Source organism: Phaethon aethereus, assembly GCF_964289735.1.
Source record: "Phaethon aethereus genome assembly, chromosome: 14".
NCBI classification, from domain to species: Eukaryota; Metazoa; Chordata; class Aves; order Phaethontiformes; family Phaethontidae; genus Phaethon; species Phaethon aethereus.
Genome location: NC_138590.1, coordinates 15,609,641 through 15,634,383, shown reverse-complemented (window position 1 = coordinate 15,634,383; position 24,743 = coordinate 15,609,641). Strand labels below are relative to the sequence as shown.

General features: G+C 42.2%; 1 protein-coding gene across 1 annotated transcript in view; it reads right to left on the bottom strand.

Moving 5' to 3' along the window:
• ADAMTS2 (ADAM metallopeptidase with thrombospondin type 1 motif 2) overlaps positions 1-24,743 on the bottom strand; it is a gene marked incomplete at both ends in the record, with an annotated part of 189,082 nt that overhangs the window by 44,394 nt on the left and 119,945 nt on the right. Inside the window, 2 exon segments of the mRNA XM_082005994.1 lie at positions 3,072-3,155; positions 14,348-14,550. Coding sequence (XP_081862120.1) covers positions 3,072-3,155; positions 14,348-14,550 — 287 coding nt within the window.

Below are 24,743 nucleotides of genomic sequence, written 5' to 3'. Positions count from 1 at the left end.
CAGTGTCAGAGCTTTTGAATTTGCCCCTGAAGTAATTTTAACATGTGATTACCAAGGAACACCTTCCATTTTTTCACCTTACCAGGGCAATTAATGCAATTACTGAAATTATTGACACTTTTACCCAGTTGTCTGTGTTTGAAAATATTAAAAAATAAGTACAATTCAAGGAATGGAGTACCTTCAAGCAAGAACCACTGAAAAGCTGGTTGCTATGCAACTCAAGTATTGTCCGTATTATTTTTATCAACTGATGATCTATAGTATAAAAGAATATAATCTAATCCTCTTTTAAAGGATGGAGAATTGGCAATAGCACAGAGTGCTGTCATAAACCTGACGCTGATGGTACATACTTCATCAATTACAAAACCATAATGTAATTATTATAATTATTTAAATGGCACCCTTAATATATATAAACTGCCTACAATGAAGCAAATGAATCTGAAGATATCAGCTACATGCTTTCAAAAGAAATGCTTACTCAGACAAGACTGTGATGATATTTTCATATTGTGAAGCCAACCAGGCTGCTTCATTCACGCACTCCCGTAACTTGAACATGCACCCTTCCTTTTATTATGTACTTTGAATATATATTCCTAAAAATTGTTAGTGCTGGTGTTCTGATTCCTCAGAAAAGGTTCAGAAAGTAAGAACTGTACACCTTTTCTCCCTGCTTTTCCACTGCTAAATAATCCCAACCCTCCAAAGAGAAACAGAGAAACCTCCTCACCTTCTACCTGCTGGCGCTAGTCCTCTGATCAGAAGCTTTAAAAATATGAACTTGAAAAATGCTTTCTTATACAGACAGGGCATGCAGGCCACCACACTATCAGGTGGAGAAGCTCTGAAATGATACCTTTTAAATTCATTTTACTTTTTTCAGAAAGCCATAAATTGCCTTTCCTGTAAGTAAGAATCAGATACAGAAACGCAAGAAAAATTATCTTCATGGTTATTTAGAGCAAGCTTGCGATACTACAATTCTTCCTTTTTATGCCCTGCTGAAACCACCAGGATGACTCAGAATCTCTGGGTTGGAAGGGTCCGTTTAAGGTCATCCAGTCCAAGCCCCTGCCATGAGCAGGGACATCTTCAACTAGATCAGGTTGCTCAGAGCCCCGTCCAACCTGACCTTGAATGTTCCCAGGGATGGGGCATCCACCACCTCTCTGGGCAACCTCTTCCAGTGTTTCACCATCCTCATTGTGAAAAGTTTCTTCCTTATATCTGGTCTAAATCTACTCTGTTTTAGTTTAAAACCATTACCCCTTGTCCTATTGCTACAGGCCCTGCTAAAAAGTCCAGTGCACTGTTCACTGCAGATTATGGATCTAGAATGCAGAAGTAGACTATCCACAAGGAGATTACATAGTGTCACCTGCAATGCCTAATTTTGTGACATGGCTAAAGACCCACCAAGACATGAAGGTTTCTGCACTCCACCCCACTCTCCTCTCTAAAGAAGATTAATATGCAATCGATAACTTTCAAATTATCAAAGGACAACACTTTATTCTTCACAAGAAAATAAAGATTATTAAGGTGAAATAAGGTCTACTGTAGCTATTGTCTGTCATCAGAAAAATAACAGAAGTTATCAGAGTTCAGATTACTGCTGCAGATCTACAGAGCTAAAGATGGACACACATAATAATTATGAAATACTTATGAAATAAGGACAGCAAAAGAAATGACTAGTCCATGTACTAATTCTGCTGGCTTCTACCACTACTGCAATATCAGAATTTTTTGAGAATTATTAGTCAATCGGCAATCCCTCAAATTGCTGTCATTACAGCAATCACAAGGATATTTCATCTATTTTGTAATTTAATGTTAACTACACACACCATGAACTTTCGATCACAAAATGGCAAACGTGACCTTTTTCACCTTTTATTTTAGGACACACATCTGATTAAGCTTATGCAAAACCCTTAACTATGTCATCATCTACATCACAGCAGGAAGAGTGGAGATGGATCGGTGTGTTTAGTTCTCAGATAGGAAAGCTCAGAGAGAACAATTTATTCCAAATCCAGGTAACTGGTCTCCAGCAGAGTCCAGACTAAAACTCAGAGCTCCCTCATTTGCACCAGGGAGGAAAACTATCAGCTGGTGTCGAGCAGGGTAAAGCGGTGTTTCACCACTGACACCATCTGCGCTGGCTCTTCACTGACAGCGTTTCAGCAGCTTGCACGAACATACAGAGTCTTCCAGAACCAAGGTTTATACCAGGAACATGCAAATGCCAGCAACTCCCATCACAGAAAGGGACACTAGATTTTAACACTCTGCTTTGAGCAGCTGGGCATGCCGCTTTACTAGAGAGAACTAAAATTACATGTCCTTAACCAAAGCATTTATCAACATACTTGAAATGTCCTATTCCTGTTTACATGGAATTTGACATTGATTTAGCAAAAACAGGACACAGGTACCGAGCAGTTCAATACTTTTGAAAACCCTTTAGCATTTCATTCCTCTTTACCCGAGTTTTGCCCATAGACTAACCCCTTCCATAGAAACAGCGAGAGAACACTTGGAATTCTTAATTATAGATTTGATCCGCAGAGTCTTGCCTTCTGGCCCCTACCCCACAGAACTTGCACTTAACTTTAAACATGGGTGTAGTCCCACTAAAGCCCAAATTTAAATGAGTTCTTGGAATAAGGCTGTAGCCCTCGCATCTTGCAGAACTGATCACATGTTTATTGTTACTTACATACAGTTCTACCACAACACCTCATGTTTTCTTTAGGAATCAAAATGTTCTCTACGTTTCACAGATTATTCCAAACAAATTTGAAAAGATAGACTGCCAGAGCTAAGCAGCAACTTAAAATGACACAGGGAAAACCCAGAAGAAACTGAAATTATTTGAAATGTGAAGTTCAAATGATAAACAAATATATATAAAAGTTCTTTATGTTCATAGACTGGTAAGGACAGTGTATGAATTAAAATACTGAACCAATACATGTCACCACTAACGACATTGTTCATAAAAGAATGAGGTTCAGAGATATTGATATCCTCCATTTAAATTAACTTTTACTTACCTTGCCGTAGCTCAGCAGGATTATCCTCACCAAGACAACATTAATGTGAGCACCCAGGGACTCATCATGATAAATTTCATTAACCTGCAAAAGAGTTCAGCACTTTAACCACGGTGCTGGCAACAAGAAACCATGCAAGTAGTGATACAGCGGTACCTTTTATGCACTGTCAGTAAGCCAAAGATTGCTTTGTGATCCTATAGAAAATGGAGAGAATTCCACCAATGCAAGAGAGAATGTTTTCTCTTCTAAATTCTACTGTAGCCTCCCCACAGGCCATAACTCAGGAAATCATTTAAAATCAACACGTCATCAGAGACTTCATATTAACAAGCATTTAAGTGCCAGCCTAAAAGGACTTACATGTATCATGGTGCATCTACACGATGCAGCTGAGCCGATCCAACAGCTGCTAAGGAGGAAGATTCCCAGCTCTCCCTACTCCACCCCAGCTGTATGTGCCCGCTGGAGCCCAGAGCACAGTAATCCAAGCAAAATCCTGAATAGCTCTCTGCTGGGCAAGGCCGTGCATGGGGAAGGGGACAAGTGAGCAGAGGGACAGGATGTCTCTCCCAAGAGCCATTTGCAAGATCGGCTCAGCTGCACTCTGTAACTGTTCCATCCAGGACCCACCACATCCCACTCTGACAAGAGGATATACCTCCCTCAAAAAGCACTGCTGGCCCCACGGGCTGGCTTTATCGTGTGTCAAAACTAATCAATGTTAAACTTTGCAAGCAGGAGAAAAGCTACAAAACATCAGCAAATTAAAAACTGTCTTCTTTTTTATACTAGAGCAACATAACTGAAAATGCACATGGAGAAATCACCCTAGGAACACTGAAAAGAGAACTGTAAATATTTGGAGTGGAGAATTAAATGTGGATGTATAAAGATTACTGGGGAAACACTGCTACAAGCAAGCTAGGCAAATATTAACTGTTAAAGGGTCTGATTTAGGTATTCCATGATGAACACATGAGACTCAGCCAAATGGGTTTAGCTTTACAAATTAGAAGAGGCAGATGAGATTCCCTGCAAGGCAAATGTCTTTCCTAACACCTCTTTCCCTTGGTAAAGGTTGCACCAAACTGGACTGCTTTGCTGTCTGGACCTAAGTTTCATTTATTCCTACAAAATAGATTCATTACTACAAGCTAATAAGTAACTTTCAGAAAACCTTTCATTTAGAAATACAGTAAATAATGTCCTGTTTCTTCAATCAGCCCTGCTTTTAACGGCCCACCCTTTATCTCTTTAAAAATTGTTTAAATATACCAGTGTAGGTTTTGCTAAGCAATCCCCATTGACATTTTAAAGTGTATTTTTAATTCATTTTATCAGTATTTTTGGATGTTCAGAGCCTAATTTTATGCCTGGCAAAAGTCTAAGTTTTGAAAAGTCCTGTGCTGACGGTTATGAGACAGCGTGGCTGAACTGCGGCTCCAGGAGCAGACTCATGCTGCAGGGCATCTGCCCGGGCAGCTGGGGAAGATGCTGTGGGATGCCTGGGATCCAGGCTCATTACCAGTTGATGAGCAGATCCTTGGCTGGAAGATGGTGGGTGAGGAGCCCGTGGCTATGATTGGCTTCAGAGGCCGCTCTTTTCATCGCCGTGTAAAGTATCTGATCTCTTCAGATCTGCTTTGTAAACAATACCTCTGGAAATTAGATCATTTAGTTGCATTTCTAAATAAGACTTTAGGAGACTAACTTTATATTCCTGTATTTAAAAACCCTTTTACTTCTACTTTTAGGACCATTATTGAACACAGATTATAAAAAGGTAAGATATAAACACACATTTTGCTTTACAAAAATTCTTTCACCCAGGAAAAAGACCCTTGCGTGTTGTCAAGAGAGGCAGGGATATTAATTTGCCTCACTCTTTTTGTAGTGGGAAGAGAGCACACACATCAAGGATATGAGACTGAAATAAGATGTAAATTACCTATACATGAAATGAATACTGAACAAAAACTCCTGTGTATAGAGGACAGTAAACACAGCATGTAAGTAATTAATTAGTTCATAAAGCATAATCCAAATTGCCGCACATCGCTCTCTCATTAACTTCCAGAATTTAACCTAAGCCTCTTTTAACAATAGTTGAGTAACAGAACAACCATATCACTGTTGCATGCCAAAATGAAACTTGGCTTGAAAATGTTGATGGAACAGAACTGAAACACTGTTTGACTGTTCATGCAAATGACATCTAACAAACAAACTGTGAATGAACAGAAAGGCACAAGCACTGTAAAAAGCTGCTTGGTTCTCTTGGGATACTGGATTTCCTGCAAGACAGTGGGTCAATTCAAAGCTCTGGGTCTTGGTTTCATTAATAAGGATGAGTTCAACCCCTCTTCACACAGCAGCTGAATTGAACCCTCTGCGCCTTTCTCTAAGCAAAACTGTGGCTTTACTGGTAGTTTCTCACTGCACACAGATAATACACCGAAATAGATGCTTTTCTTTTTTTTCAGCATGGCCTAAATTGCACCTATTTGTTTCAGGAAGTTATTAAAGATATGAGACGCAAGCAACTGGCTGTTATGCTCTCAAACGTTCATGCAAAGTGCACACACCGAAAGGGCCTCCACAATCTCTAGCTCAGATTCTCCACATTTCCACCTGTCATTTCAACAGGAAAGCAGAGTTAAGCTAATGCAATTTTTTGTATAGGGCACAAAATGATCAACCAAACCATCAGAATCGGAAAGCTCCAGGCTCTCATCCAACACAGCTGCTGAATTAGGTGCCGAAATGTTTGTTTCAAAGCACGGATAATCGGACAATGGATATATATGTTCAGATGTCTATGTAATAAATACACACAGCTGTGAGAAGGATTACACAGTACTTTTGCATGTACTTCAGTAGGACATCCATGGTTCATATCAATGGAAGAAAAAAAATCAGAGCGGACCTCCTGTTTATTCTTAGTTCAGTAAGTCTAAAATTGTGCTGCTGCATAGGAAAAAAGAGTGCACAAAGACCATCCCAAACTTACAGCTCCTGAACTGAGGGCAGTGAAGATTTTGCGTTAAATCTTGTTAGATGTCCTACAGTGATTCAGCATTTATGGAGAATGATGAAGAATGCTGGGTAAATCTCAAGGAATTCAAAGCATGGTGAAACGCTGTAAAGAGACTTTCATCAAGCTATTGTAGTTCACAAACTATTTTGGGATAACTTTGGTTTATTTTTCTGGGATATTTAAATCAAAGCAAAACATGCATTTCTATTTAAAGTTCCTGTTTAGAAATCAGGCTGGCACAGATTGGTGCTACATAAGAAAAACAAAGACTTTCCTTTTTTCTTCTGTCCCTCTCTGCTTATTTTATAATTCTTCTGCCCTGAGCGAGTTTGAAGTCAGCACAGTAAGCGTGTAGAATACATCAAAAAACTCCAACTAACGGCAAGCTAAGCATCTGTGAGAGGGATCACGCTTTGTAAAAGAAGGACCACAAAGTTTTTATTATTAAGCAAAGCGGGGCCCAACCCTAAAAAAGAATTTTGAAACCTACTGTAACACAAATAGTAGAAGAGAGCCTGCAGTTTTGTTAGTCTTGGTGCAGAGTGGGTTACCTGCTGATAGAGCTGGCAGGATTTATAGGGAAGGTCAGGTGGTTCCCTGAACCTCTAATTAAACCAATGTGCAATAGGAGAAAGAATAATCTGCATATTTTGGCAAGTCATCGGCAAACTCATTCATGCAGTTTGAAGGCGTTCCCAGCCTTGCAAAGTTGGTTAGTATCTGCTATGCAAAAGACAGCCCACAGTCACAACATGGCTCCATCCCGCTGAACCATAAATCATCGCAGCTGAGTTCGTCCCGAGGCACACCCTCCGCAGCTCCATGCATCGCACCGTACGGTTGGGTAAGCACCGCGTCCTCAGGCTCCCTGAGCACACATCCCTGATGGACATCTAGTAGTTTCAACCTCTGGCTACCGTCAACCTCAAATGGATCTGAGCCAGCTACACGGCCATCAGAGGCCATCTCTAACCATTTGGAGAGGGCACAACACAAGATGCAGTTTATGCATCTGGCTTTTCAGCCACCACAAATTGCTGATCCATCCAACCCAATTAGACCGCTCTTTGGTCACGCAAAATCCTGATGTAACTACTGTTGCAGAAACTACTGGCAGCTACGTGCTCTCAGGCAGAGTGGGGACCATGTGCGGATCTCTGCCAGAGCGATAGCGGAGGAGCTGGAGAGCATCAGCGTCTTCCCTGTGGGATGGCAGAGCTCCTGGCAAGCCATTGTTTGGGCCCAGCCCGAGATGCAGCTCATTCATCAGATCGTAATTATCTGCAGCAAAGCCTCAGTGCCTGGTGGGCATCCAGTGATTGTCTATTTCTGTAAGGAACGGCTGTTTTGAATTACAGAATAGGAACCAGAAATGTCACGGTGGATACTAAGCACAAACTTTTGTAATCTGACCCTCTCAAAAACGTTCCCCTCTCACTTTATTTTCTGTGTTCCCACTTCAAACACCGCTATCCTCTTCGATTTTCATCACCTCCTTTATGCTTTTGAAGATCCCAAACTAACATTTCTAACATTCCCAAAACTTCATCTTAATCCCACAGGAATAACATTACATCAATTCCTCTGGTGGATAAACTATAGTCACACAGAAAGCCACCAGGCAAAATCCAGGGCTCCCAGTCTTCCTTTCTAGTCCTTACAAGGCATTTCCTCATTTCCTTAGAAAGGAACTCTTTTTTTCTGAAATGTTTGTTGAGCGTCACAAGGAAAAAAGAATAATGAAAGCACACAACACACATGAAACTTAAAGGTCAAACTGTGATCTCAGATTTGGAAAACATCTATCATTCTGCCCAAAACCACAAGCAACAGGCAGTTTTGGAAGAGCCTGGCAATGTCCATTGCGAAATGGAGATAAGAATCTGGCATTTTGTATGCAAATACGAGTCAGAGTCCTGATTTACCTTCCCTGGTGTGAGAGTCAGTAGATGTTACCAAGTCCAAGTTAGCTGCTTCTGATCAAAATAAAAAACATTCCCCAGAGCAGATGTGTTGGCAAGGCACTAGGTAGCTTCATGTTACGGGTCTCTATCTCATCTTTGACTGTAACACTGGCTTTAGAAAGGTCATAGACTTTGTTTTCTGACTTCATGACTAATTTATTTTTCTTAGGTCCTCCCTCAGGCTCTTGGAACTCCTAATTCCTGCCCATAAATCACTGCTCTGAGAAGTTTCTCTAAACTGTAAATTACCTTTCCACCAAAGACAGTATTTGTTTGAATTACTGTCTCAAGATCGCTTTAATAAAATCAACTGTAGTATCATAAAATAATTAAGCAGATTCATTTATTATATCACTAAAAGGGATAGGGGTGTGGTGTCAATGCAATAAATATGGTGACTTCTTCAAATCTAAGTGGTGTGGTTAAGAAAAGCATCCAAAATTTGAAAGCTGATACTAATTATCCATACTCCATCACACAAACCACACTGTCACAACTCCAGAGGCCCCGACTGCAACCTTTTCAGCTAAAGTTCATGTTGGTATTTGGACTAAAGACAAAAATCTATCTTTTAACAGTAACTATCCTCTACCTCAAGGATGATGCCAAAACCTGTGTGATGCTCTGTGCTATGTCCAACAGGGCAGCAAGGCACATTCCGGTCAATAATAATGAGCAATGCTCACCTAATTGACAGTGGAAATAACACCCCTGTGAAAATGAATAAAACCTGTAAGAGCTCGGAAAGGGTATTTCCTGCGGGACCTCCTGAATGCCCAATCACAAGTACAACTTCCACTGTAGTGTGGCAATCAAGATAATGAAGAAAAATAATCTACTGAGACCCCCAACTGTTCTCCTCACTAGTCACAGCTACTGGTTTATAATGAACAGTCTAAAAGCGGAGTTAACTCGCATACATACATTTAAATGTTCAAACAAGCTATAATTCAGCTATTGACAGCTGAAGTCCCTCAGATGAATAGAGTTGGACTTGCATTTGTTATTTGTGGAACTTCTTAGAGTTAGTTTAGATCTGAAGTGTACATATTGAAACAAACGGATTTGAAATAATGAGTATTGGTGCTTATAGATTATTTTTTTTTAAATCCAGTCAGTTCTGTATTACTGAAATATCCTTCCCGTCTAAAAAAAAATGCTTTTTAGTTTAAAAAGTACAATTCTGAATACAGGGTGCACCATTATTTCGAAGTATTAAATCATCACTTTTTAACAGCTTGAACTAGACATGCTTTCAGGTTTTCATCCAAGTGCCAGTTAGAAACTGATGGCATTTCTGCCCTTTCTTCTCATTAGGGACTTGCTGTTCTGTACCTGCAAATCTTCATCCCTCATCAGCCAGAGATAGGAAAGCAGAAATCTCATCTATAATAGCAGTATCATGTACATCCTATTAAAGAGGACGGATAACATATTCAAAAGTGCCTCAGGGCCACAATTTCAAAGATGCATGTAGTGCTGGAAAATGCATGTGAAAGACTCCAGGGTGTTTCCAAAAACCCCCAGCTGCATAAGTCCCATTGATTTCAGTTATTCAGATAAAAAGTTGTTTAATGTATTTCTCCGGAGTTGAAGTTTCACTTAAAGTCTGGGAGAGACACAATCCCATGGGCTAATTTTTAAAACTGATTCTCACTGATTTCAAAGGCAAGTAAACGACTAAGTACTCAGATAAATCTAGCCCAGGTGAGGCATAAATCCTATTTAGGGTCTATCCCCCTTTGAAATAATGGCGGTTAGGCACCAATCTACTTTGAGGAGATGGGTTTTAGCATCTCAAACATTTTGGCCATATATCCATTACTTGGATGTAACAGAGACTAACCCTTTAAATATTGCAATATCACATATTTTAAAGTAAAGGAGTGGAAAGGGAATTAAAGGTTTTTTTTGCCCCTGGAAATTGTCCAAAAATAAAAAATTGTACATGCTTTGTAGACAAAATTCTTCCAAACAACATACAAGGATGACAACTGCCATCATTAGAAAATGAGGTACTTGAGGAATTGAGGAATATTGTGGAGGAAGAAAGACAAAGGATACAAGAAAAAGCTAAAACAAGGGCCTCACTGGGAAAAAACCCACAATTTGAAGAGCGACATTAAAGTTGAAGACTAGAAGTTAAGACAGATGGAGCCAATACATTCAAACCTGTTTGCAGTTGTGTTTATTTCATGAGACAATGCTATTTGGAATGGCCAAAATACTGTAAGACCACATATTCTACCTCTGCCTCTTTAGGAAGCCTGTTTTGAAGATACCCATCCTCGATGTGACCCTAAACACAGGATTGTAGAAGCTGAAGCATTCACCCTAATCAATACTTCAGGCCCAGCCTGATAAATGTGCTGTTGAGTCAGCTCTGCTCCTCTTCCACAGCAGGCAGCAAAAGGCCTGCTTAATCCTGAAAATTATTTTAAAGAGGGTTATGAAACAATCAGAGAATTTCAGCCCCAGGGCTGGCTACCACCAATACCCACTTTAGCTCAATAACGCCCATTCAGCACCCTGCTCCTCCTCCCTAAGCGTCCTGCAGTGAAATCCTTTTGTTTCCCAAGGAACAAGATAACTCTCCGAAGCCGCTTCTAGCCTTGCGCTCTTCTAGTATTTCCAAACACTTGTACGAGTAGATAAAATCCCCAGGATTTTTAGCTGCCTTCTTGCTGAAATTAAATTACCTTCCACGTTCTTGAGTAAACTACAGAGCTGCGAGGTCCCGCCCAAATATCTCCCCTCTGTTGCAATGCTCCTGCATGCTATAAATACAAAGTTAATTTGTGCAATGTGTGGGCTCACACTTGGAAATGCAGAGGACTGTGCAAGCTAATATCCTTCCCAGGAAAAAACACAGCATGACGTACAAAAGAAAATGGTGCAAGCAAGAGGCAGCCGAGAGTCTCTAAAGCAAAAACAATGGCATATTTTCCAAAGATGGACTGAATGTTCCGATAGTGCTGAGCAAAGAGAGGATGTCAAGAGAAACCAGAGTTTTTGTATGAGGAAATGACTGGAGGATGAAAAGGGGGTGGCAAGAGGCCGAGCTCACTGCGGTGAAGCGGCTGGCATACAGTCAGGCGATACATGGCTGCAGCCCAAAGTATTAAAAGTCCTCTGGCCGTCTATCACCATTCATTTGGGAGTGACTTCATTTCCAAACTTTGGGATAAATATTAGCACAGCTATTCAAGATAGCCAGGACACCCAGCCCGTATTTTTTCCTCACTTTATGTCTTTTAGGTGTGGACTGTAACACATCACTTAAGTGGCACAAAACAGATTTACTGAATAAATCACCGCGCTGGGCTTGAAAAAAAAATATTGTTTTGATTGAGTTGGTGGTAGGGTTCCACCCAAGATCCCTGGGAAAAGTTAATGAAGGACAACTGCTCACGCCATCACCTGCAGTGAAATCAAGCAAAGTGGGGAGAAGCAGCCATGCTGGGAGTTGCTTCTGGGAAAGTGATGACATGCCTCCAGGAGCTTGGGCATAAAGGAGGATTCACCTGGGATTTACTTCATTTTTCGAACCAGAGAAATTCAACTGTTTGATCACCCTCTTATCTCCAGTAAATACTTCCACTATTATTTTATTTATTTATGCATTCTTTGACTTTATGCTTTTGACCTTGTTACTGTATGAAGCTAATTGATTTTATACTTAATACCTTGTTACTGTATGAAGCTACTTGATTACATCCATAAAACCAGCAGGGTACACACAATCTGATGGTTATGGTAGGATCTTCCACCAGATTTAAAGACAGCTAGAATTTTTTGTAGCTGTCTCTTCAGCTAACCCTGGACCTACGCATCTCATTAGAAACACAGTACATACATGTAACCCCTAACAGCTAAAAAGACCCCAAGGCTTTTTATATAGAGCCATTTTCTACAAGACAAAAAAAACAACCAACCAAACAAAAAACAACAACTCAAAGGAGGTAGAAGAGAGGACAACAGGGGAGTCACTGTGTGAATTTCAGCAAAGGAGACCAGAGCAATGGTCTACACAGAAATACGCCTTGCATCCATCTAGCAATGAGGGCAAGAGCTGGAGGAGCTGCCAGCTGGAGGTACACTGCCAAGGGGAAGGAGAAGTCCTGCGCTGTGATGTCCCTCGACATGATATGGGTCCCCAGCATCGCCTGGTATCTGCAGTAACAAACCCCTCTTGCCTCTTTATGCTGGAGCAATGCTTGGACAGCTGGAAACAGAACTGGTTACCACCACCCATCACTCTTCTAAAGTACAGACTCTAGAAACCAGCTGAATTTAGAAGAAGGAAAGAACAGGATAACACTGACAACTGCCAAAGGCGATCCACAGCCTCCTCAAGAGGCCTTGTGCATTTCAGACAGCTCCTCGTATTTGGACACAAGGCAAGAACACTTCCTCGGTCCCCAAAAGACATGTTTCTACCTCAGATCTCCCAACAGAACAAGTACTGCCTATGCCAAGAGCTGCTACAGCCCTGTGGGTACAGTTACACAGGCTGCACTTTCTAAACCACTTGCAGAGACAGCATGCGTAAGAGTTGTTATTTCTTACAATTTGTGTGTTGGATGGTTTGCTAAAATTAGGAGAAAGTATATTCCAGAGCTGGAACATTTACGGCTTCTTTACCATTACTGTATATTTTAATTCTTAAAAATAGATTTAATTGACATGATAAGTAGAGAGTCCTGTTTAATCTATTTCAGCCTGTTTGCCACACTCCTGGTTTGGCCTGTTTGGTTTGTTAATTTAGAGATGTATAAAACCATCTGTTTCACTGTAGACTTTGTTTTAAGCCTCAGAGGAAACACACCACACAAATAAATGAAATTCACTATGTCATTTCTGTTAGAATATATGTATTTACAGCCATCAGAGCAGACACTAAGTACTCTAACTCTAATGTTAGTGCATGTTTTTAACTATTTACAATACTGTTCTAAAAAGTCAGTGCAACTGAATTTATACCACACAAGGGATTTTCTTAAATTGTATCCCACTTCTCATTTCAAGTGAAGGACGGTGACATTCTACACATTGTTAAAAGAATGTAATAAAGACAGAAAAAAACCAAAGCTTAATAATTAAAAAAAATGTATCTTGGAAAAAATAAATCCCAGGCAAATACACCTAACAGCCTGGGTTTCTGTGCATATATCTGCCTCTACGTTTTGTAACGCCAAGGAGTCACCTACAGACACTCATCCTCTTGACATGACTGCAAACTTCAGTCATACTCTATTTGTCAACAACAGAGCAGACCTACAATGTTTTGCTCAACAATATTTCACTAAGAACACACACTCACTGAACCTAAAGTTTTTACAGAAGTGTGTTTTATTGAGACGAGACTCTTGTTCCAGGTGAGAATGAGAAGGAAGCACGTCATCCCTGAATGAGTCTCCTATGAAGGGGCCTGCCACTCACTCCCATTTTTTGGCCAGAAGAACAAAATGTATTTTGATTTTGATCTATAATAGAGATGATTTTTTCAAAACTTCACTCTTTTCCCACAAAATAGAGTCCTTGCTTACTGACCAGGGTACTAGAGGGCTGCTGTGTCTGCTGTGCTGATACTTAGAAAGAAAAAATGGTTCTTTCAAATATAATATTCTCTAGTGTCTCCTTTCATAACTAGTACACTATACAGTCTGTTGCACAGACAATGGTTCTGAAGATTAAATATTTAACTAAGGAAACCTGAAGATGTCAGTCATGGAGTAAATATTAAATCAGTTTAAGAAAGTTCAGGGATATACTGCATAGCATTTTACTGCAGAGTGAACAAGGAGTAGGTTGGTGGCCTGGGACCTAAAGTGGTTGTCGAGAAATCAAAGAATTTAACTGAGTAGTTTTAAAAATGTATAAGCCAATCAAAGTTTCTAACAGAACCTCATTTGAAGACAGTTCTCCAAGCCATGTTTTTCAGCAGGGGGCTTAGGTTAAGGGAATATACCTATAAAATGTAATGACTTCCAAGAACCTGAGCCCCTGACCCTGTGCCCCCATCCACAAACGCACATAAGCAGGACTTTGAACATTTTGAGTCCCACAGTCAGCTTCTTCCTTGGCCCCTTCTTCTTCTTTTCCTTCTCCCCTTTCAGCTTTACTGAAAGTGTCCTGGATTTTCCTCCTAGAATTACTTTATCTCCTGCCATGAGAAAAATCTGTTATGTCTTATACAAATGGCTAAACCAACCTACATTCATGGTCCTTTCAGTGCTTTCCCACAGTGCAGTTAGTGGGGTTGTACTCACAATATTCATCAGGGTCAGCAGGTACTTCTGAACATGTTCTTTCCCATGGAATTGAACAACTGAGTCATCAACTCCCAGAAGGACTTCAATGTTGTAATCATCATCCGTTGCATGCCTTCGATAGCGCTGCCTCGATCTATGCACCCGGTCTTCAATAAAGCTCAACGCGCTGTCGAGACTATCCAAATTAGTGAGGTTAGCCGCTGAAATCAAACAGACAAATGAGTTATCAACCAAGAGAGGTTCAGGCTCAGGTCTCAGCTAAGCTGGTACAAATTTAAAGTAGCAGTGTTTGTTATGTTCTGTGTGTTACATAACAGTATTAGTTTCACTTAATGTCAATTAAAATGACCTAAACGAGAGAGAAATCTGACCCAAAATATTTTTACTTTGCAAAATAAAATCAATACTTTCTACTAAGTAACATTGCATAATAAATTCAAGGCCAAAAGGACAGCAAGTCTTGATGAGAAGAATGGAGCTGTTTGCAGTAAAATACTTGTTGCTTAAAAGTACATGTAACAAAACCACACCGTGCAGGGGCCTTGTGCTACCAAGGATATCCTCCATTTCAGAACACTTGAAGATAGACACCATACCTCAAAATCTGATCTGACTGCCCACAGAATCAAGGCAAGTGCAATATAGCAAGTTGCCAGCTGCCAATATAGCCTTTTTCTATCCAGGCAGGTAGTAACAAACCAACCCCTCCCGCTTCAACACATTAGCTCCTTTCCTAGATATACACATACAATTCAACAGTAGCAACAGGGATTCTCTTTATCATTACAACTCAGGAACACATTTCAGATATGAAATTAATTATAGCTATGTTCACAATTTTTTTAACAGCTTTTCATCCTTCATTCCCAATTTGCTATGTCACTTTGCATCATTGTATGTCAAAGACCAATCTGTCAGGCACAACAGCGGCCAACTTTATTACTAACGATTTCTAATAGTCCCTGGGATATGAAAAGCACGTTCTCTGACAGGATGGGATACAGCTAATGTGGCACCTACCTACTAGAAATTAACATGAACATAAGGAATCTTGACATTTCGCCCTATAGAATAACAATGATTAGCATTAATATCATTATTATAATTTGCATTACAAGAGCCCTGGAAACCCCACCGAGAACTTCTTGATTTCAGAGAATGTCAGGAAAAGACTGGCTCAGAGAGGCAAAGAAAGGCAGCGAGAGCGCTGTGGATTGATTAAAGGCTCACAGAAACATAATAGGAATCAAAGGGGGGAAGCTAAAGCCATCACCTTCAAAGCAGAAATAAGAAACAATTCTTGGAAATGTTACAAAAGTGGATTCTCCATCTTCATTTATCGAAGTTTTCACATCAAAACTGGCTGCTTGGAAAGGGATGAATGAGTCACCAGATCACTGGGATCATTACAAGAACATCTGTGCTCTTGCCAGAAGATCGCTGCCTCAGGCTGCCCTTTCAGCAGCTCCTGGGCAGAGCCCCCCGCAGCTCCCCGCCATGCTGACAACAACGTACCGACCTGTACAGCCTCGGGCTGCCAGGAGGGACACACACCCGGCCTCCCCGGCCCCCACCGCAGCGTTCCTTACTGCTCCGTGCTTCAGGCTGTGCCTTATGTGGTGAGATGCTTGGCTCTGTGCCTCCTAGAAGAGACCTCCAGTCAACGGAATCCCTGAAAGACACAGTTGCCTGGGCAGCTTCTTACCATTCCTCCACCAAGCTTCAAGGACATGCTTGTCATGAGACCCACAGCTGCAGGCCACCGCTCTGCACCGGCAGAGCTCCGCTCGCTCACCAGACAGACAGGAGGCCCCGTGGGGTGGTCCTACATCCTCATGGAGCCACAACGTCCTTCTCCTGGGAGGGCAACATTTAATTGTGCTAACAAGCACAATCACCATGTTCTCATTGCCAGCCTCAAGGCTCCCAGCAGCTTCTGCTCCTTTTTTTTTTTTAAATTGGTCTAGTCAGAATTCATGATTCAGCATGAAAATTCACTCATCATGTGGAACCCAGCTGTCACTCCCAGGTTTACCATGGAGGGCGAACGGGTCTGGCCTTGCAGTGATGGAGAGGGCTCTTTATCAGGGCGCAAAACCGGCCAAGCAGCCAGCTCCAGCCCTGCCTCATGGTTTACTCCACCAGGACAACTTCAGCGTTAATCCCTGCTAGTGCCCAGAAGTAATTACCTAGCTATCACAGCAGTCTCAGGGGATTTGCTACGGGATCATGGGGCAATCATATGTTCATGATCTATAAGGCAAATCACAGTTACTGTAAAATTTGACCATGAATCTTAAAAGCTCTCTAGAAAAGTAAGAGTAGGCTGGCAGGAGTTGCAGGTCATGTCCTCTCTGCTGCTCACAAAAAACCTACAGTAATCAGCAGCAAGGCTGAAGCTATCAGCCCTGCCGTGGCAGAACAGCGGTGCTGGGCAGGCGGGGAGAGCCTGAGCCCCGCGCTGCGGCTGCAGACGGCAGCTTTGCTGGCTGGGGGTGCTGTTATTTTGGTGGATGGTTGACTGTCAAGGTATCTAGAGCTTTTGTGCTTTCATTTCTTGCCCTTATGTGTCAAAGTCAAACTATCTCCTAGTGCAGTATCTTTATTCCTGCTGTGAGTAAATCAGCCAGAGGCAAAATGCGATCCTACTGTCCTGCATTTACCATCCTGCAGTGAAAACTGCCTGTCCTCTCTCTTTGCTCCTCACTTCATCATTGTCACACTATAACCCTTACAGTCCTGCCAGCTCCTGAGAAAAGGTATGAGGAGGTTCCCTGGGAGTCATCTCACTGTCAGTGGGTGCCAACCAACTACTTTAAATTTTGCTTGGAGCATGAAAATTCCCCACATCCACATTTACCTTCACCCCTCAAAGCGTTTCCCCTTCTCAAGACAACATGCTCAGTGGGCACTGGTACCTCCGAGGCACTGACTCGATATGCTTCCCGGCAGAGAGCGAGCAACACGGGCTCCAGCTGGCACTGGAATCATCCCAAGCAGCACAGCTCAAAACATTTACAACAGGAGCTGCAAGACTTTTAATTCGTATGCCAACTTCCCACCAAGTGTCCTTTCCTGGGAGACTCTCCCGGGGCAGCCAGGGATGCCTCCACACACAGCCCAACCACACATTGCATGGACTCCTCCTCCAGTGCTGCTCTGCCTCTCAGCCTCTTGAATGATGACTTGTTGGATTTGTTGGCCCATGTCATGTTATACCCATGTTGTATTTGCTCCTAAATGACAGTTATACCCAAATCAAATTAATACCTGTATCTTACTGCAGAGGAAGTGAAACAAAGTGGCATCTACAGTAAATGAGAAATGTCATAATTTTGGCATCTCAACATCAGTAATTTTGTTATACCATTGTAATGCTAACAATATGCTAGAAAAACTCAAGAGAAAAACTCAAAGAACTAAATAAGACACCAAACTCCTCCTTCACATTTTCCACGTTAAACTTTTTTCTGATCACCCCTGGACCTTGCACAATAACATCCCAAAAGTCATCTCAAACTCCACTGTGTTTTACTAAATCATCCCCAGACCTCTCTATCAGATGTTAATTTTCAGCAACTTTTGCCAAATCAGTGCATCAGCCACTAATTATTGTTGCCAACTTTGTTCTCCATCTCCCAAGAGCAGACACTTGGCATTTGCAGGGGCTAACAATAGCCTGTGTTGAAACCTTCTCCTTGCTCCTGCTAGGAAAAATTCACACTTGTGAAAATTAACCACTGAGAGACAAGGTTGTCATTTTCTCTTGTGCTGCTCATGCAGAAAAACTTGAAAGGACAGCAGCTCTGTAACAGTTCACCCAAAGATCCCTCAAAAAAACCTCTTTTTTCTAAAGCCAGCTAAAACCTCATTGATATTTCAGTGATTTTCTCCTAATACTGCAGACCATCCCCAGTGAAGGAATAAAAAGTGCCCAAGTTGTCAATAGAAAGGAAACCTGTGCTTCTGGCTTAAGCATAAAATCAGGAGCCAGGCAGCCTGGCTTGTGCTCCTGCCTTTGATACAGACTTTCCCCACGGTGCGGCAAGATGCAGAAGGTGGCCAAGAGCTGGGCAGCAAAACTGCCGAGGGAAAAGCGTGTGCACAACACGCTTGATGCTGCAGCCTGGGGGTTTTTTGTGTGTCCTCCATTTTTGCTTGCAGTTAATGCAGGCTAGTGACCCTTACTGCTCCTAGGCAGTAAAGTGCTAGTTGTTTGCTGATTCAAGAACCAGACAACGTTGCCGGCTGTCACAGCCCCAGTGATGCATCAGTACATGTAAAGTACACCAAAACCTAAAGAGGACAGGTCTTTATACTGTGCAGGGGCAAACTGCTTGCAGCACTATACATCATACAAGATCAGTCTCCTCTGCTCACTTCTCCTGAGCAATGTGCAATATCCCAACCTTTTACCTTAACTGTTCCACTTTTCAATCTCGTATTTTACTTTTTGTATCTGGGCTCCACCTGAGCTTCCACGTTCGCTGGGACTAGAAGTCTGAACACCCGGTTCCATGGCAGCATCATGCAGCCTGGCTCTGATCCCCGTCTCTAGGACGAGGAAAATTCGCATTGACACAAACATCAGTTTTGCCTTTGCAGGTCTTCAGAAGAATTCTCCATCTGTGGCAGGTTGGGATGTCTGACACTACCTTATTTTCTGGGAATTTTTGCCTTGCTCATTAATCTTTGATATCATGTGCTTTACAGAAACTTAATTACATGACATCTCCTGATTCTGCTTTACCCATCATGGCAGGCAAAGCTCAAACAGATGCTGTGAGTTACTGAAGCATGAACACGCTGCCTGCCACAGAAACTGCCTATCCCTGTGTCTTCTGTCACTCTCTTTAGGACATCCACCAAAAGCACAGTTGCTGGCTTGCAATCTCGTTTTGTTTTTTCATGACCCCTTTCAAAAAGGCTCAGGGAAATATGGCGGCACCTACAGTTCTTAAAGAGTCCCTTATGAAGCTACAGCACTGTAATAGCACCAGCTTTAGGGTTCCCCAGTCTCACAGCAGCAATATTGTCCTAATAAAGCAGTTTCTAATTTCTTATCTCCTCTGTCTAGTAAGGGAAGGGGACTTTCATGCAAGCCCAGAGCACAGACCAGGACAAGAAGCTGGGAGACTGAACTGCATGTCATGTTCACAGCCATCATCTGAGGCTTGTCAGCACAGCAACTCACTGGAATTCCTTTTCAAGTATGAGCGTGCAGCATTCAGACTGGCCAGCCACCATTTCAAATGCAGCTTGTTTGCATTTGCAGACCCTTCATCCGTTACGGCGGGAGCAGACAAACACCTGAGCCGACTGCCGAGCACCTTCTCTGCAGTCTCACAAGGATGAGCACTTCTAACTTGCTGTTTTGCCACTGATCTCCATTCCTGGGCATGCTCCTCAAGGAACTCCCGGCTTCCCATTCTTTCACGTGGCTTGCTGCAAACCACCAGTTTTTTTAGTTTTTTGGGGTTGTTTTTTTTGTTTTGGTTTTGGTTTTTGTTTTTATTTTTTTTTAACCCCAGTGACTCAAACTGAACACCAGTGAAGCGCAGCTGAAGCCCATTCTGTTGTGGTGTCAAGCGTAGCTGTGTGTGCAGCGCCGTGAGGCACGGGGCACCCAGCCCTGCTCAGCTGCACTGCAGCTGGTGGCAATGCCACTCCGAGCCCAGGACTCGCGATCACAGCATAGGCGTGAGGCCATCCATCACTCGGTGCTGCAAACACAGGGGGAACAGGCTGTGTGGTCGGGCAGCAGCAGGAGGCAGGGTGGACTTGCTTTAGCTCTCAGCTTCCCACTGCTTGAGTACATCTGCACCTCTGGAAAAGTACCAAACGCCCTCGACAGCTTGACGAAGGACTGCTCTTTTGGGAATTGCATTTTAAATCACAAGTCATCTTTCTGTAACGCTCCCTGCCACTCGCATGCTGTAGGCTTCTGTCGTGTCTGTCCTCTGTGATCAACTGACTCCCCAATTAGCCCCCAATTAGCCTGTTCATGTATTGTACCAAAATCCTCATTTGTCTTCCATGGTAAATTGAAGCCCAACCCGTGGAGGTTGGAGGCAACAATGAACAGTCAACAAATCTTGCTTGTTATCCCCTGGCAATTTTTTCCTCCCATTTTTAAGTTCCTCAGTTTGGGGTTCTGTTTTTCATTCCAGTTGCACACGATCGTGATGTGTTTTGTTCATTTGCTATTCAATAGTTTCTCTGATCTTTAATTTTTTTTAAACTTCTTTCTGCTGATTTTACAGCCCTGCTCACCTTCCTCTTTGCTTTCTGCTTCGTTTTCCTAATGTCCTCTATTTGTCTTTCTTCTCCCCCTTAACACTCCTGCTCAGCTACAGTGGTCTTTCATAATTTATAAATCCCTTCCCCATACTACAGTCTGCACTTGGACCCTTCTGCTATAGATCATTCATAAGAAAACTGGGTAAATCCAGCAAGGTGAATTAAAATGGAAGAGAGCTCCTGTGAGAAGAAAGCAAATTGCAAATGGTCTAAACAAGAGAAGCAAATCACACACAGAGCACTGGGAACAGGATACAAAGTTAGCCCTGTTTAAAAGGCATCCCTAGGAGGACATTGCCTCAACACAATTTCAACTTGGAGCTCAATTTTCATAGGATTCTTGTGATCCCTTGAATCACAGGTTAACACAGCAGCTGCTACTTGGTAAATCCTTAACCAAGAGCAATTATTGCAGCAGAACTCTCTTTGGGTGTGTGTTCAAATTCCTCCTCTTGCACTTTTTTGTATAAACCAAAAGCAAGACCACACTAGTAGTCTAAAGACCAGGCATGCACTAGGCATCCTCACCGAGGTCATGCATCGTCATCCTGCCCTTATCTGCAAAGCAGCAGGAATTTAAAAGGAAACTTTTGGGCTGCATGCCTTGCTAACCACATGATCTCGTGATGAGCTCCCTGCCTCTTAATTTACGGTAATACGATTTCTAGTCAAGTCACATTTTAACACAGAGCCTGCTCCACCTTTCACCTGTCCAGGGGAAGTGTCGTGGTTTAGCCCCAGCCAGCAACTAAGCACCACGCAGCCGCTCGCTCACTCCCCCACGGTGGCACGGGGGAGAGAATTGGAAGAGTAAAAGTGAGGAAACTCATGGTTTGAGATAAAGACAGTTTAATAAGTAAAGCAAAAGCTGTGCACGCAAGCAAAGCAAAACAAGGAATCCGTTCACCACTCCCCATGGGCAGGCAGGTGTTCAGCCATCTCCAGGGAAGCAGGGCTCCGTCACGCGTAATGGTTTCTTGGGAAGACAGACGCCATAACTCCGAACGTCCCTCCACCCCTTCCTTCTTCTTTGTCCCAGCTTTATATACTGAGCATGACGTTATATGGTATGGAATATCTCTTTGGCCAGCCTGGGTCAGCTGTCCCAGCTGTGTCCCCTCCCAGCTTCCCGTGCACCCCCAGCCTGCTCGCTGCAGGCCAGCATGAGAAGCTGGACTGTCCTTGACTACTTAGCAACAACTCAAAACATCAGCACCTTATCAACATTTTCTCATCCCAAATCCAAAACATAGCCTCACGCTAGCTTCTATGAAGAAAATTAACTCTAGTCTGGCTGAAACCAGGACAGGAAGTTTTCCATGGGTGCTGGGGTAAGCTGGGTTGAGCTCTCAAAAATAGGTCTCAGACTCCAGCTGCAAGAAGGCTGGCAGGTATGGCGGCTGAACTCCTGCTGGAAGGATCTGGTCGTGGCATTTGAAATCAGTAGGAGTTCAAAGGATTTAACAGCATTTTGGATACTGTATATTTGGGCCTTTATAGAGCAATTCTTGCAAACTTCTTGGGGCAGAACAATTGTCCCGTACTGGCAGAACGAATGCACATCCTTGCAAACACACAGGCACGATCCCCCTTCCTTTCTTGTCACCTATGCAACAGCACAGTGACTTTAAATCTCAGGACACGCTCAAGTGCCTGCCTGAATCAGAGTGATAAAAAATAATGAAGCTGAAACCTACCAAAGTGGCAAAATTGAAGATAACTTTCAAAACTGAGAAAAGAAATTGTCTTTTCCGAAGGATAAACCAATTAGCGCAGTGACAATGGCCAGGTGGACACCGTGGCAAACGGCCAGGCGAGAGGCACTAAGAATAACCACAGCTAGATGTTGCCAAGGAGATATTTTCTGGCATGTCACAACAAAGAGAAAAGGTATTACAATACTAAAAAGAAAAGTTGAAAACTAAATTGATCTCATCAGGGCCACAGTCACACAATGACTAACATAAAGATGAGAGATAATTGCACTGTTAAAAGATTAAGTGAGACCGAGGTAACAAAATACCCGGGGCTAAAACTTTTTTTTTTCTGTCGACCTGCCCCCCCAATGGTGAAACATATTGTGTTACAGTTTTAACTTTCATATTACAACATAATAGTCAAAAAGGGGAAATAAAAGGAATGGCAAACCAGCCAGGCAAACCAATCTGTGTGACCTGGTTGAAGGGGAGCTCTTTGAGAACTGAACATGAAGTTCTTCCAACAGCAAACCTATCCTTTGGAAAATTTTCAGCTATCAACCTTACTAATGCAAAAACACGTTTCACAATTTAGCACCAAATAATGAATACGCAAGATGTTTCTAATGCAGTGCTTAAAAATAAGCTCAAAACGGGACAAAAAAAAAAAGCTACTCTGTAGAAAATTAATTTATGGGCCAACTTCTAAGTTTCACTGACTTAATTGATTGCATCTGGGAAACGCTTATCTTGCAGATATTTTGGCAAGTCATTGTCAACTGGCCTGTATTGCAGAACCTGTGACTTGCAAAACATGTTGCCTGATTTACCACATCCCACCCATTTAGAGAGCCCACAGCTGCTCCGGGACAAGGGCTCCATCCCTTCCAAGCCCTCGCATGTGCACCTGTGCAAAGTTTTGTTTTACGTGGCTCACGTAGAGCTACGATGGGAGCTCAACGCTCTTGATCTCATTTGCAGTTAATGCATAACTAATTAAACGTCAGGGTTCACCCACATCCCCACGCAGGTGCTTGGCGTAGAGCCACGGCTCCATGAAGCTATGTGAGCCCTAGAGAACCCACCTGAAGTCCCAAATGCAAAGTCTTCTCGCTTCCCTTTGAGCAAAGGATCAGGATCTGACCCACAACTTAACTTCCCCTGAGCAGGCTTTAACAAAGTGTTTACGGCCTGTTTGAATCCAAATTTGCCACCGAGATACTCAAACGTCCAATCCATATTCCAAGCATGATTAAATTACAGCAAATTAGCACATTAAGTAAGCTGCCTAGCTGACCTCCTGGCTTTGTAGGTGACATGTCTAACAATCCCACTTGCATTTTTAACAGAATGAAATGCCAAACTGTGGTACAGGACCTGAATAACAACTGGTTACAGGGGATAGCAGCTGTCTTTCCATAAGCCAACTATTCTGCAAGAAGCGGAAATAGAGTTTAATTAGAGTTTAACAAACAAATATTTAAAAACACAAAGATAAAAAAGTCAAATTCCTAGCCAGGGCAGAGGAGGTGAGAAGAGGGACAAAAAACACATACATACATACAATAACCATACATCACTGGAAATACTACTGAAAAATAATGGCTGAAGCAAATATGCATCTTTCCAGTGCTTTCTAGCCATAACTTCAGAACAACAAATCTTGCCTTTTGGTAATGTTTCAAAGTGGAGTTATTCCACCCTTTTTAAAAGGGAGCTTTTTTTGTCAGGAATGAAGTCTCATAAAGTTGTAAATGATCCAATTAAATGTATCACACAAATGACAATGCAAACAGCTCCTGTTCTTCTATATAATCATAATGATCTTTTAATTAGAAAAAGTAAATGGTCTGCTCATTTCACCTTGTAAAAAAAACCATAGGAAGAAAGTTTTCCAAATTCTAAGGTGAAAAATATGGGCAACTTGAACTACCTTTAAGTTTAACCAACTTCTTGTACATCTCCGAATATTATGCGAGAAATCAGTGGTCGGCCAGGAAAAAAAGGTTAATTTGAGTTTCACAAGAAGAATCACCCAGGCAGTCTGAGCAAAGGCAGTGCGATGTACTATGCCTTGGCTACTTACACTGGCAGGATTTGAATCGGAGCAAGAAGGAGTTATAATTTCACCTATGTTTTGAAAATATCCTTGTCGCTAAATCTGCTTGGACTTTCTGCAATAACAAAAGCAGCTGCAATTTATTAGAGACTGTAAGAAAGACAAAGCTAACTTGGAGGACGCAGGAATTTCTTAAACTTCAAAATTACAGTAAAAAACCCTGAAAGAGAGAACAAGTCTCTGCTCCAGTGAAAGCGCATGAGGTTTATTCCCAAAGCATTTCAAAATCAAGGGCAAAGGCTTCTTTTGTCATTTGTACAAGAGCTCTGAATCTGTC